Here is a 15621-nt window from a genome sequence, read left to right on the forward strand (position 1 = left end):
CACGATTGAAAGGGAGGCCCTAGGAATACATTGGGCACTTCGACATTTTAAGACATTATTGTGGGGTCTGCCAGTAACGATCAAAACAGGTCACAAACCATTGGTTCATATCATATCCTCTTCTAAATCACTCTCAGTTTTGCCAAGAATCAACAGGTGGTCAGTAGACATAATGCAATATAACATCAAAGTGACGTATGTTCCAGGACATGAGAATGTTGTGGCTGACTGACTGTCAAGACTACCATGGGATGATACAGAGAGTGAAAAAGGAGAAGATGATAGAGAGGAATGGTTCATAGCAGAAATTCAACCAGCCATTTTCAAAGAAGAATGGGAAGAAGCAACAAAAAAGGAGATGAAGAGATGATACAGCTAGAACGCATGGTTCAAGAAGGATGGAAATAGAAGGAACAAACATTTCAAGGATATTCCCAAGTGAACAATAAAATATGTGTGCATCAGGGATGTGAGCGTGAGCGTCTGATTCCACCACAATGCCTCTGTGAAAGAATCTTACAATTAGCACATGAAGGTCTCTTGGGTAAGAACCTTACCAAAAGACGATCTAAGAGAAAGATACTTGTGGCCGAGTATGAAGAGTGTAGCACAGGAACTAGTGAAAACATGCCAACCTTGTGCAAATAGTGACAAATCAAAAAGACTGCATAAAACACCTTTAATTCTGATAAAAATACCTGACAAAGTGTGGTGCAAGCTAGCATTGGATATCACTGGTCCATATGTGACACTAGCAGATTACAAGATTTCCATTATGTGCCTGGTGGATTACACTTCCAAATGGGTGGAATGCCGTGCAATGGAAAACTCCATTAACACAGGAAAAGTTATCAAATTTTCGGAGGAGGTATTCAACAGAGAGGGAGATTCGGAGGAAATAGTGACAGATAATATTGTTCAGTTTGTCTCTGATCAAAAGCAAGAATTTCTTAAAAACAGGTGCATAAATCTGCACAGATGCACATCACTTTAGCACCCCATGGAGAATGGTCTAGTGGAACGGATGAATGGTCTAATAAAAAATACGATGCAGCTGGCAGTGGCAAATTCCTTACCATGGAAAGAAACATTGAAAGAGACACTCAATACATACAGGATGACACTGCATTCCTCTACCGGCGTTGAACCATTTGTAATGCTGAAACGTAGAGCATCGTGTAACAGACTGAATCCATTTTGGACAGAGAAAATACATGTCAAAACATAGACATGGAAAGTATATTCAAGAAAGTAAAAGAAAAAACAACATAATTACAAGGAGCGTTAAGACAATGTGAAGGGTGTCCGCAATGCATCGTATGAAGTAGGTGATTGGGTGCATGTCAGGAACCCACACAGTATTGAAAGGTTTGTCAAAATACTGTGAAGAAAAGCAAATAAAGGATGTGGACTGGAAAAGCATCCAACTTGAGGATGGTACAAAATGGTAATGTGACAACATGGTCCCTACTTCAAGAGACAGGTTGAGCACTGAATCCCTACGAAGCGATAAATCAACTGCTCTTACTACCCAGGGAAGGAAGAATGAAGATAGTACAAGTGATGACATTTTCGTTCCGAGATCTAGTGACAAAACTGGCATGACATCCAATAGGAACAGAGGTTAATCTACTAAAGTGAGAAGAGGAATTCCCAGTTGGAGCAAAGACTATATTTAGTATTGAAAATGTAATAGACCATATTATTTAAAATGTTATATTATTAGTTGTATCATTCCTGTCTCCCTTTTTTTCCTTTAAATGTTATTCTTGTTTGTTGCTTTCACTCCCTCTTGTTTTTTTTTACTGTCTAATGGTGGAACATGTTATTTATACGAGTTCTAGAGCCTCCTGCCTGTGCGTGGCAGCTCTAGAACTCAAGGGAAGAAAAACATACATTGGTGATTAACTGGGGAGACATCATCCCTGCAACAGCTGTTGCGGTCCCCATAATAAACCCAACCAACTCACTACTGTGTCCGCGAGCATCATTAACAAGTGTTAAATCCAGTATCTGTATTTTTAGACAAATAAACACCACCACCAACATCTGCTCCTTCGGTGCCATCATTCTACAACAGTCAGTTCACTCCTCCTCAAGCCCCTTCCCCGTCTATGCGGTTCAATGGGCTATCACCATCCAAAAATGAATTCCTCTATTTTTCCCGCTACATTGTATATTTGTGAATTGAAGCCGCGTGAGGCTGTATGCCGTTTCTATTGGCCGTATCGTCTCTTCCGGTATTCGCCGGTTGCTGTGGAGGCACAGATACAGTTGCTAGGGTAGGCTTTAGGGGGAAAGAACGTACTATACAGGTATGTCCGAGCCTGCGCGTCTTGCAACGTGACTACGGAGGCCATTTGCAAAGGGCAGTTAGGTGTGCGTCCTGCGAGGAGATTCGTTCATTCAAAGGGCCATATTGGGTTAATTCATTGGAATTAATTGAAATAGCAAGATAGTGTTATAGAGACAACGAGAAAAAGAAACCTTGAATTCTAATATATGTTAATACAATGTTGGTAAAACGGACTATTGTTACAGACCATTCATATATTTGGTACTATTCTTAGGTGACAAAGTACAAAAAATGCCCTATGTTCTCGCCTTCCATCTTGGTGTTCATAGGATTTAGCAATATGTGGAGTCATTTTGCAGGCTATCATGGTGGTGCGGTCTGCTTAAGGTTTTTTTTTTCCGTTCCTAGTCCTTCCTCTCTGTTAGTAACCATTCGGAGGGGCGGTGCGGTGCCCGGAAGTGACGTCGGTGTGAATGTTTCCGGAAGCGGCTTGAGCTGTCAGTGCCAGTGTGGACTGCAAAGCTGCAAACATGTCTTCAGACTTCGAGGGTTACGAGCAAGATTACTCGGTGCTCAGCGCCGACATCACCGGCAGGATTTCGCGCATCCCCAAGCTGGCTGCAGGTAAGAGGGCGGGAGATCGCTGTAGGAATGAGTACAGACTTTACACCCCCCCAACTCTCCCTGGATGATGGAGGGGTGGGTAATAGGCTGCATAGTTGTAAGAAGCACTCGAGGCGAAACCTCTGCTAGAGGTTCACCCAGCTGCTCGTTTTTGGGGTGTGGACACCAGAAGAGACTGTAGGACCGCCACTCCTTTCTTTCCTGGACTTTCTAGCTGTGCCCAATTGTCTGCTCCTCTGATGCCATGGATGTGGCGTAGATGTTGTTCAGCTTGCACCCACCCCCATGCTCCTCTTTACGTATTCCGTTATTATTACGATTTGAAAGTCCTTCCATTTTTTGGAGGCAACACAATTCTGTGATGTAAAGTTTGGAGTGAATGACTCCAGTTGCAAAACAATAAGTCGTAAGTTTTGACAGGACCCGACCCCTGGCAATGCTTTGTACCGAACAACCAATTGTATGTATTCCGGTCCAAATCTCGAAAGGAAGGTGCTCAGAGAGATGCTCAATGAAAGTAAATCCTCAGGAAATGTATGAATGGCTTATCCGAACCCCTGCTCTCCCAGCCCCCGGAGAGTTTGCTGCTGTGATTCACCCCGAGTTTCTGGGACTTAAATATACCTTTCTTACACCTGTGCCACCTCACTATTTTGTAACTACTGGGCTCAGATAACCTCCGCCCCCTCTTCATTCTACACCCCCTCTCCATATTCTTGGTCCTCACCTTTGCACTTCTTCCTTGGGTATTGTAACGTTTCTTTTCCCGATCTGTTTGCTGACCCTTCGTGCCCCCTTTCGTGACTCTCTGGATTTTGTTTTGTTTTCATGCTGTGTCTGCATCTGACCGGCAATCACACATTCGAATCCCAACTGTGCAGATGTAGCCCCAAATCCTTGTGCTGTTGATACATTTAATTGTCGTCTAGTTTGGCAATCACCGCATCAGTTATTGCAGCTCTAAGAAGCAGAAACGTGCGGCATCTAGCAGGAAGACTGATATTCACATTAGAGATATTCCTGTTAACCTGCAGCTTTCCAACTGCTTCTGAGTGCTTTAGGTCAGAAAAGCATGTTTCAAACAGCCAGAGTAAATCGAGAGCGTATTCGTGCACCACATGGTCTATGCTTGGCGCCCTGGCTTACAGTTGCGATATTTGAGTGAGCCTGAGACCATGCAAGTGAGGGTGGACATCAGATCGTAAATTCTTAAATGCGTGTAGTACTCTTTGCCCACTCTTTATTCAGCCCTCCCACCCTTACAGTCTCTTTTTGAGATCTGAGTGATGTTCAGAAGACTAGGATCCTCTTAAGCCAATGGTAGGCACTTTTGAGAATCATCTGCATATACCACTCCCTCCCAACCCTAGCACTGTGCTGCAATTACCTCCTTGTGTTAAAAGGGGCCAGAAGAATACAACCTAGATGAATACATAAGAGACTAACCAGAATTTCTGTTTGCTTTTTCTACCCTCCAATAAGCTGCAGGGTTGACGAGTTACCAACTCTGCTGGGAATGCACATTGCACAGTGGAACATTTTTAGCCTAACTCAGCACAAAAACTAAGTGCACAAGTGAGTGGCAAATGCTTTTAGTGTATATGTTGTTGGACTGAATGGCATTTATATAATAAGGTGTTTTGTAGAGCGCTACATATCATGTTGAAGCAACTTCATTGCACTTGCCTGTTTTGAGGATGGTGAAAAATTTGAAGCTAGATCTTCATGTTCATTAGTTACTATACTTATCTCAATCGCCAATGTGTTATTTTGTCTATGGCTGAAGAGGGTTACCAAGGGAATGTTCTCTTTTGGTAAGTTCTGGCTGCTTAGCCGAGGGTGGGGGGCGGGTGTAAATCGGGGTCCTGGGATAGTTTGCCATGGTTTAAAGTTATGCTGCAGTTCTGCAGCCTGCAACAGTAATCATGTTTACAGATTGCCAGTAGACGAAGTAGAGTGCGTTCTCTACAAGTCTCACTATGCGTTTTGTGACAAAGTGATCAACAGAACACTGAAGACAAAAGTTATGTTAATCGCCTTTATTGCCTGACAACAGGATGAGCTGGTTGAATGCCTCTAATGTCCTAGGGTTCCAACTAAACTCAAAAGTGGTACATATCAGGAAGTAGTCACTGAAATTACCCCTCTATCTAAAGGACTTGCCTTAGCAGAATTTCCTAATCTAGCACACAGTCTGTGATGTAGTACTCAGCTTGCGTCTTCCTGCTGCGAGTTATAGCACCTTACTTATTGTATTCCTTTAGCTTGCTTAGGGTCGTTGTCGGGCTGTATTATTCTCAACCTCCAGCTCATGGTGCTGCTTTTTATCCCAAGTATTTTGCTCATGCCAGGGCCTGACATATAGTCCTCAGTAAGCTTGATGCAGTGCTTCTACCTTTTTTTTCTTCTGCTCACTGCCAAATGTCTACGATATAACTTTCAGCAGGCTTGTTCCCTGTGGTTCTTACTGACCTCCTTCCACCTCCATGTCAGTAATCGGGATTTGCCATGCCATTTTCAGATCCTTGAGACATTTTAGAGTTTTTGATGGTCCTTGTTAACATGCCTGTCCTCTGATAGGCCTCTTTACCTTGTTCTAGAAGTTGACATGATTGACCCTGTTCCCCCTCCGCCCAATCCCTTTGGTGTTGCTGGAATTCCTATTTGGGTGACAATCTGTAAGTCATTCTTCTCACCCCCACACCCTCCAACCACTGGCAGATTGTTTGTTTGAATTCTCACCAAGCAATGCTTATCCGGTCTGCAGAAGTGTCTGTTCCACTCCTATAGCATGAGAAGAGTGGTCTGGGCCAAGTGGTTGCAGCTGTTCTCACACCCATGGGTCTGCCCGTGCTGCTCATGAGTTTGGAAGAAGGTGCTTGCTGTGTGTCGCTAGTTGTCTTGGCCCACAGCTTTGTGGTCTGATCCATGTGAGAGCAAAGGTATTTGGGTGTGGATAGGAAATTGTTCTCTGAGCGATCTTGCTTGAGTTAGGATGTGTGAGCATGGGGAAATTTGAATAAATGGATCTACTTGGACCCTGATCTGTAAGGTTGGAGGGGCAGGAAAACCCATTCTCCAGCCCGTTCCATATTCATGGCTCACTGTGTCAGGGACATCTGCTCGCATTGTGCACACGGGTCTGGGAAATTAGGTAATCTGGGGTAGCCCCCCGCACGCTGCCTCTCGGTCAAACCTCGCTGCTGTTCAGCAGTTTGATTAAATGGCTGCTACTACTCTGCAGGAGTATAGGGGTCGGTAGTGCCTAAACTGCCCACTGAGCCCCCACATTACTACTAAACCAGCACTGATTCCAATCATATAGTGAAACTGGTAGAGCTCGATAACTATATCACTTTTGTTTCTAATGGTAACGTAGGCTGAAGGCAGGCTATACTATTAAGGAGGGGCTGGTGCAGATGCAACACAAATCACAATAGTGCAGTGGTACTAAAATAAAGGAATGGCTTACCAGAAGCACTATAAAGTTAGAAACTTTAATAAAACAATGCACTTAACTAATTAAAAGCACTAAAAACTCAACCCACTGAAGTAAATACAGACTTGTCAAAAGTACTTGAAAGTGTCTTGAAAAGGCAACGGATGTGGACTTATGCGTTACTAGGGCTCATTAAGGCAGACCAGGGGACATGCCACCTGCAAATAACTATTGCTTGTCTTGGATGCCTTGACCGCATCCGGCTTCTGTGCTATTTTCTGCAGTCAAGATGGTAGTCGTGCTGTTCCAGCGGCAAGTTGGAGTTGAGGCAGCTTCAAGACTGGGTTCTATGTGGATGAAGTTTCCATTTGAGACTTTAAGACAGAGCTTCTGTGGGGTCATGTTTGCATTTTAGAAATGTGAGTCGATGGATTCTACTGGGTTGAGTCAGATTGAGACAATGCTTCTGTTGGGTAAAGTCATCGCCCGGGATGCAATGGGTTGGTTGCTTCCACAGGGGCAAGACGGAGGACAAGTCTCAGCTGTGATGTGCTTCACTGGGTCTGATCAGTGTCGCGATGGCTTGAAGGAGCTAGTAAGCAGTTCAAAGTTCTTAGACTTCCAAAAACAGCATTGCAAGTCCTGCAGCTGCTTTTGGGACTGATTTTCTATACTCTGGCCAGGGCGACAGATGCATAGAAGGCCAACCTATATTGTGACGGGGACAACTCTGGGAGCTATAGCCAAACCAGTTCAAGGTAGCAGTGACGATTGGTCTAGGCTAAGTGTCAAGTGGTGAACTTGTAAAGGGTCCACAATGAGTACACACAATGGGAGTCACAAATTACACTTGGACAATATGTATTAAAATAGTTATTTATTTCTGGCCAAACACTATGAAAAATGACTACTATCAGGTAGAAGTATCATGCAACACTAATAATAGAATACATATCTACAGTCACTAGAGTAGGGCATAAAACAGATTAAACCCCTGTGCAGATTAGATTATGCATTACAGGTCCACAGAGAATTAGCCCTGGCTTCAAAAGTCCTTTCCTAAATTGTCTGGGACCTTATGGCCAAAAGTTCAGGAAAAGTTCAGACACAGTTTGTAACGCTGTAGAAAATGAAGGTAGGGTCTCTGGGGTCCAGTTAACGATTTCGTGGGCTAGAGGACAAGTTATACTATTCAACTAAAGGGTTCCCAACTTTCGGAAGGCTTGCGCAAGCTAGCAATGGGGAAGCCAAAGTGTTATGAAAGTTAGCAAAACTTTTAAAGGGAGTTTAGGGGAAGGTAAGAACCACCGTAACTCAACCCTCGTACTCCGATTCTTCACATGACTTGGCAGGCCGATGGAGGAAGGTCTGAGGTTGCTTTTCCCGCCGTCAGCCTCAGCCCTTTATTCGTAGGGGTTGCAGGTTCAAGCAGGTCTCTGGTCGGTGTCTCTGGCTGGTGCAAGGGCCCTCAGTGGAAGAATGCAGCAAAAACGATGCAAGACCCCTCTCAGGACTGTACTCGACTCAGAGGAGCTGTTTCGGACAGCGGTCACCGCAGCATGGTGACGCAGAGGTACTCACTTGTCATGGTCAGAACTTCCCTCCTATCTCAGGTCCCCTTGATGCTACGACTCCAAAATATCGCAGAGGCAAGTCTTGTAGGACAAGCCGAGGATCCCCCAAGTTTCAGGCCTCAACTCGGAACGGCAATGCCAGCAGCACGGTAGCCCAAACGCCGAGCTGGTCAGCCACATGGGGGTCCCAGGGCACTTCGGAAGGCTCTTTGCAGGGTACCAAGCAGATTTCAGGAATGTATGTTGTTGCAGCTCCCTCGTAGGACTGCTGAAGATCGATAGCAAGACAGGGCTCTTACAGGACAGCAACAGAAGTTGGTCGCCAGGCCTCTTTCAGATGGGTCACTGGTCTCCTCACAGTTGGACAGAAGTCTTGGCTCCTTCAGGTTTCTCTAGGATCGCTAGAGTGGGTGCAGGGGTCCTCTTCTTATCCTATAAGCCAGGTAAGAGCAGAAACTCCCAATAGCTAATAGTAGACCTAGCCCCTACACAAACCCCAGCAGTGGTCCAACCAGGACCACTGGCGGGATCACTCATGCATAACACTCAGATACACTGAAGCCAGTTTGTGGATTGGGACCAGACACTCCTAGCCCACATCCTGCCAGCAAACACTCAGCCCTCCAGTAGCCCACCAAAAGCCTCTGCTTGGCACTTGAAGTCCATATAAGGATTGTTTCGGCCTCTCAGGCCAGGAAGAAGACTAAAAGACAAAATGGCCAAAGGACCAGCAAAAAAACCTCATGGCATGGCCATGTTTGGTCACTAACCACAGTAGCTAAACGCAGTAAGGCTAAAACCGAAAGCACCAAAAAATTGGTAAAAAGTCACTTCTGCCACCAGCTTGTCAATTTAGCACACCCAGAGTAACCAAAAATCCCCTGAGTGTTAGTCTAGGGCAAAAACAAAAGTGTACCCCATTGTAATGCATTGTAAGATGCATTATACAATGATAAAAAGTTACCACAAGTGTTAACAATTACTAAAAGTAGTAACAAATAATTAGACTAAGGGAAACCATGTTTCGCAGTACTGACAGCCTGAAGGACATGTCCGTTTCCCCATAACAGATGAGCAAAGGATAGTGTAGTAAAGCTTAAGGCTTCACTGCACTGTAAAAAGTACAGGTCAGGATCTAAAATAAAAGCAACACGTTTTAGGGTCCATTAAAATGTAATGACCGGTGCAGTAAATATAAATCTTTCTTAATAGCTGCTTTAAAGGAGTCGAGTGCATAAAGCTGGCATCCAAATTGTCTTGGGGTTCTCAGCCTCTACTGGACATTGAGGTCTCGAAGGCTAAGTCCAGGGACAAGGAGAGTCCTTTGTTCCACACTTTCACTCATGGTTGATTGGCATCTACACATGTTCCTTCACCTACACGGAGCAGGATCCTGGTTCCAGTACACATTCGGAGAGATGCCTTGGTCCCCAGCAGTTTTGCCACAGATGTGTTTTCCAGCTTGGTAAGCAAAAGAGCTTACCTCTTCATTTGAGCCTTCTGTCTTCACCCCTTTTGTAGAAGACTTTGGAATAGACTGTATACTCAAACGTTTCAGGTGGTTTATTATTATTTTCTTGTCTTGAAGTACAAAGATGAAGGCAACATGCCACATTGGATTGGTCGAATGAAATCCTATGGTTAGGGAGCCGATCCTGCCTGTTGTAGCACATGTCCTTTACACTCTAATGTCCTACCAGGAGTTCCTTGCCTGCAGGATGTGGGGAGGGGTCAGGAAGTTTTGGAAACACAAGAAAAATTCAAGATGGAGGAACCCCTCTGATGGCTAAACCTTTCTTCTGGGCTACTATAACTCAAACCCCCCCTACTCTGTCTGGAAGGACTCTGTAAATCCTCTCTAGTGTGAGAGGGCAGTTGACATGTCAGAACTGTTTTTGAAGCAATGGTTCCCACAGGACCTCCCAGGAACCTCTTTTGGGGATCAAAGGAGAAGCTTGCTGGGTAGGATGTCACGTGGTTTTGCCAACAATCAAATGGCTGCAGAAGTTTTATAAAGAACAAACCTAGGTATGTAGCAACATAGCACTTTACTTGGTGAAAGTAATTTTATACAGTTGTAAAGCACAAACATACATGTCACCATAGCACCTTGTTTTTTCACCCTGTGCAAGGAGCACATGGTTTTTACTCGCATATAATCAACCCTATTTTGCCAATTGTGAACTAAGCTCAAACATATGCACGACCACTTGATGAACAAGCAATTCTTTCCTTGCTTGCCGACATGCATTCAAAACTGTCAAACATGAAACAACACACAAGATGGGTGATTGACATTGTGTGCTGAGAATATGTCTTGTGCGTATTATGTTGGCTCGGCTCCTTTTGTGGTAAACATTTGTCATGCAATCCTGCTGGTCGAAATGTATAAATATAAAGATTTTGTAACAAGACAGATGCCCGAACTAAGCCGTTGCTCTTGTTCGCTCTCCGCTCGAGTGCATTCTGTATGAATAAAACATTTATCGTCGTACTAGCTCTGTGCCAGTATCTCATTCCTTGTGTTTGTGATCACGAGCAGGCATTCTGAATCGGTAGTTTCCCACACAATGACTAGTTGCAAATGTTGAGGCCTGTTCAGGGCTCAAAATTCAGATTTGATAAGCAGGTGTAATGCTCACCTGGTATCCACAGGGACGTCACTCAGCCTGTTCTGACCTCTTCCGACCTCGAACCCTTCCCTGGAGTCTACTCGACTGGAGACTGGGCCTGAAACACAGGATTGGTAGAGTTTAACTCCCTATTGTCTGTGTGCTTGAACCCCTTCTTCCCCGGGGTCCAACCCTTCCCTTTGATCCACAGCTCACCTTGTTTTCTTGGAAAGTGTACTCTCCGTCCTGCTTTCAGCGCAGGGGCGCGTTGATTGATGCAGGCTTGTTGCTGCCTAGTTACTTCACTGGCAAGAGTCCAACAGGTAAGTATGAGTCTTTTGAACAGTTCTCTAACTTCGTTCCTTTCCTTCCTTAGATGATGGCCGGCGTCCGGGGATGGCGACGTGCTGCTGAGATGAGTAGCGCTGAAGGTGAGTGAGAGCGCGATGCGACCCTTTTGTATTTGTATTGAACTGAGTTCTTTTTCTGTGTCTTTTAGGTGCCGCAATGTTTTCAGCGTGGATGCCGGTTATGAAGAAGAAATGCGGTGAGGAAGCGCGGTATGCGGCGCCTCTAGATGTTTCCAGGCTAACCTGGAGTGTCTTTTCCCTCTTGCAGATGGACGAGAAGTTCCGGAGACAGAGTTCCCCCAGAGCGGCTGTGATTTCAGATAAGTGCTTGAAGCTCGTACAGTCTTTAAAAATAAGCAAAGATTTGCTGAATGCTTACTAATGCCTTTTTCTGTTCTTTTCCTTAGGAAGCGGTGTGCCGGGATGGGAATGACACCGCCGAAGATGCCCGCAGAACAGAAGAAGCGATGAATGATGGGCAGAAGCGCTGAAAGGTAAGGCTGTTCCTAACGGTGTTCTTGTTCTTGCAGGAGCTGAGCGCAGAAGAAAGATGCAGGCCTACTGGAGACCGATCCGAACACAGTGAGTGTCACGCTGCAGGTGCAGAAAACACACAGCATGTTTCTCAGCCTGGGCGTGGCTTAAATAGTCTCTGGGTATCCCACGTGTCTCTGGGCTGAACCACACACAAAAGACTAGACTGCACATGCAGTTCTGGGAACCGAAATATGTGGGGGCATCCATCTTGTCCCCATCAATGCACTACAAGTCCAATCCCCAATGTTATCCTATAGGAGTGAGTGAGTGAGTGAGTCTGGTGCCACAAGCGCCAAGTCTGACTCCAAGTGGGTCTTTGGAGGGTTGGAGAGGCCCTTGAGGGCCATGTAGGTGATCGTGGCCTGGCTCCAGCCTGACATCTTGGAGGGCTGGGGACATGAGGGGCAGGAATCATGACAGCAGGAGTTAAAACTAGCTCCTGGGTGTTGGGCACCCAACAGGCAGGAGCTATCTCTGGGTAACCAGGAGCGAGTACGCTGCACACTGCAAATCTAACTCTACTTTTTTCCACATGAACTATGGTCCATTACGTGTTGGTCTATCCCTTCATTTGTTTAGTTTTGGCTATTATGTGGTGCTGAAAGCGCTTCCTTTAAGCCAAAACTACTGTCATTAAAATAAGAGCTTTAACATAAGCGCTTCAAATAGGCATTTTGAATGAGCCTCTCTAATGCTTTTCAATGCAGGTGATTGTGATGCTGGAAATGCATTGGAGGGACAGGGCCTCCCTGTCCTTGTTCTGTAGGCCTTTTTTGTGTATGTTCTGTGTTATTTTCTGAACACGAGTCCATGTGGGACTCCTGGTAGTGCAACTCTTCCTCTTTTTGTTTGGTGTACAGACCCTTGGGATACCCTTATGGCTCCCATGGCTGGGGGTAAAACCCTGTACCCCTAGTGTATGTTTTTGGGCACCTGTTTGTGGCCCACACAGCAGGGTGTGGGCTGGTGGCAGCTCCATGCTGAATTTGACAGGTGTTCCGAGTAGCCTCCATTTTGGGATACCCAGGCCCGGCCATTGGAATCAGTTGATTCCTGTTAGTAGACAAGATGACCCATGTGGCCTCTTGCTTTCTATTGCCTGTTAACTTGTTTTGCCCAAAGTCCTGGGAAGCCCTGGCTCTGTTACTTCCCCCTGACTGGCTGTTGGGTGGAAGTTCCATATATGGTATTGTGCGGAAGTCCAGGCCAGACTGGCTGGAGCCTTCCCAATGACTGTATGTTGTGGGTGCACCCTTTGGGTGGGATCTGGGTGAATGGAGTGTATGACCAATATGCACTTCTTGTTATGGGTGTCTAGTATGTGACACAAAGACTGAGACAGCCCTGCCCAAAATATGGTATGAATGCAATCTGGCGTGCTGCATGGCTGTGTACTTGTCCCAATACACATTCCTTGTTGTGAGTGTCTGGAGGTAGGGGTGTGGCCTGAATGCACTGTGATCCTGATTGGCTGCTTGACTGCTGGATTCCCTTCAGAGTGATTGGTTGCCTGAGTGTTACGCAGCAGAGTGAATGAGCGACAGAACCATATATCTGGGGTCCTCTCACTGCTAGAAATTGTTCAGAAGCTGAAGTCGAAACTGATGCTTGATATTAACTGCCGAGCCTGAAGAAGGTTGACTGCTGTTACCTTCACTGCAATCTGAAATCAGCTGTGACGTGTAGACTGATGACGGAGAGGACCTGGTTAGGAGACCTCCCCCCCGAGCTACGAGGGACCATTGTGCACCGCTAACCTACGCCGAAGCGCCCTGGAAGCTAGCCTTCGAAAGACTGTGAACCAGAGACTGGGACCGCCTAGGAGAACTAAGAGCAGCACCGGACAGCCGTCCACCGTCATCGACCAGGGTTTGCAGGTTTGCTATAACAGCTGGAGGCCCGTCAAAGCTGTGTTGCCCAGTAGCGAGAACCGCTTGACGCCGAGCCGCCGCCGACCGGAGCCGCAGCGCTCCATTGATTAAGACACTTTGAATTCAAGGACGCTCTCGCCAGCACCGCCGACTGCTTTGTCCTGCTGGAGAAAGTTGAGGCCGCCGACGCACCGAGGAGCTTCCGCCGGTGGGTTTCCCGCCACCCAAAGACCGCAGAGACGCTAGACGACCCGACACCCTTGCTGGGCCGAAGTTCTTCAGTGACTCTTTGCAGCAACAAACTACCTTCGTCGAGGTGCACCGCACGCCTCCTCTTAGCATGACGTCCACGACCTATCGTCGATGAGCACTGCCAGAACTGATGCTGCTGGCTCGATGCTGTTGTTCACCATTTCTTCGAGGGATCTCAACGATCCGTGGCTCCTGCCTTAAAGGAGCTGCTCAAGAAGAATCTGTCGATGACCCGACGTCGAACTCTGCTATTCCAGGTACATTGGGGTGGTAGAACCTTTCTAGGGGGAAATAAGACTCATATGAACAATATATGGACTGGGCTTGTATTATATCTTTATTTACAGGTTGCCCACCCAGATGGGGGAGGATCCTCGCACAGAACTGTGCCTAGTGGTAGGGGCCCAGTATTCTGGCTATTGTTTTACCAACCTGCTTTCCTCCGATCTCTATTGTTGGTTAACATTATTAACTGATTTGTATGACATATGAACTGAGATGCATTTTAATGGAATCAAAGAGTAAGTGTGGTACCTCCATAGAAACTGTATTTATTTACAATTTTTAGATTATCTTGAACACAAAGTGTGTTGTTGTGATTGTGTACATAACTTGAGCCTATTTATATAAAGAACTGTTTTCACTAACATGGTGTGTGGACATTCCTTTGTGGGTGCTTGGGGGCTACACTGTACTTACGAACCAGCCTGCATCACCACCTGAAGGCTTAAGCCTTGATTGCTTGTCTTTAGCTACCCTATAGAGAATCTTGACTGGGGTACTCTGTGCTTCTACTCTGCCATATAGAGAGCAGGAGTACAGACACCCTCCTCCAGTCTTTACAGTGACATATGAGGATGGATTTGTGTAGTTTGGACTTAAAGATTAGTGTGACATAGCCGATCTAAATGATTTTCCTCCCATTCCCACCTTAACCACACACATTTTTGCACTCTACCTGAATTTGTCAGCCCTTTCTACCGGTAAATGGCGGGCGTCATGTGTTAATATTTATAAAAAAGGATTTGTCTTGATTGATGATTTAAAAAAATATTTATTACAGCTTTACTGCAATTTGGGTTAAATATTTTAATGCATTTTGTATTAAAAAGAATCAAGTTACTGTTCTTAAAACCAAACGTAACTAGATCTCTCCAAAAATGTCCATTTACTGATTTGTGGATGGTGCTTTTAGTTTTTACAGCAAGCAGCAGCGTATTTAAACTATGGAGCGGGACACTCGCCAATCCCCCGGAACCAGAAAGAGCCTGTTGGGGAGAGAGATCTGTTGTAACGGAGGAGTACTGTTCTAAGTGTTTAATGCACTAGAACTCTGTGATTTCATGTAACTGGCTAAAATAGTAGAAAGATGAAAGCATTCTTGGAGTAGTGAATGCGATGTGTCCCTCTTGTTTCGTCGAGGCTAAATACGTGCCGTTTGGGTTCCTCTTTAGCGATTGCATGCTTTTTCCTTCACGCAAATGCCAGTAGGAGGAATCTTATAAAGTTGATGTTCCAAACAGTACCGACATAGCAATACCACCATTCTAAGACTAACACCTCTTGTGAGTGATGCAGTGGGGACCTTTGTAGCTTGTCATCTTTCTATGGTTGTAGCCCTTAGCACCCACCCCCCCTTTATTTGGAGGGGTACAGGGGGTGATGGTTGGTGACCGACTATGCAGGGTTAGGTTTAATTTCTTTTTGGCGTCACGTTAACCAAAGTGTGACATTACATATTCAGACATCTGTCTGAATGTAACTTTTCTATCTATAAAATGCTAAGGAAAATGACCTTCTTAACTGCATCACATCTTCAGCGATCAATGTAAAAGTAAAACCAGATGATGGGAGCACTTGCCGGATGATAAAGACATCAATGTACAGCTCCGTAGACTGGTACTCGGCACACACCAATAGCTGGAGTTTTTGGCGTTTCATACCCCCATTAACAAAACACTCTTCTCTGAACCTCTGAAACATGAAGGGCTGAGAAGCGGAATTTTTTTTTTGATAACACATTGTATTGTTTTTAAGACAAACAAGTACAAGCACACTACAAATGA

General features: G+C 45.5%; 1 protein-coding gene across 5 annotated transcripts in view; it reads left to right on the plus strand.

Moving 5' to 3' along the window:
- The first annotated feature begins 2747 nt into the window (after nucleotides 1–2747).
- Nucleotides 2748–15621, plus strand: part of VTI1A (vesicle transport through interaction with t-SNAREs 1A) — a 1940034-nt gene continuing 1927160 nt past the window's right edge. For 3 of the 5 annotated variants that reach the window (XM_069611795.1, XM_069611794.1, XM_069611792.1), the window contains exon 1: nucleotides 2752–2920. In XM_069611795.1, coding sequence (XP_069467896.1) covers nucleotides 2827–2920 — 94 coding nt within the window. In that variant the 5' untranslated portion in view covers nucleotides 2752–2826. Of the gene's footprint in view, nucleotides 2921–15621 lie in introns of all 5 variants that reach the window. The other 2 variants (XM_069611796.1, XM_069611793.1) reach the window with 2 other exon arrangements.

Source organism: Ambystoma mexicanum, chromosome 8 (genome assembly GCF_040938575.1).
Source record: "Ambystoma mexicanum isolate Mex_15411 chromosome 8, UKY_AmexF1_1, whole genome shotgun sequence".
Taxonomy (NCBI): Eukaryota; Metazoa; Chordata; class Amphibia; order Caudata; family Ambystomatidae; genus Ambystoma; species Ambystoma mexicanum.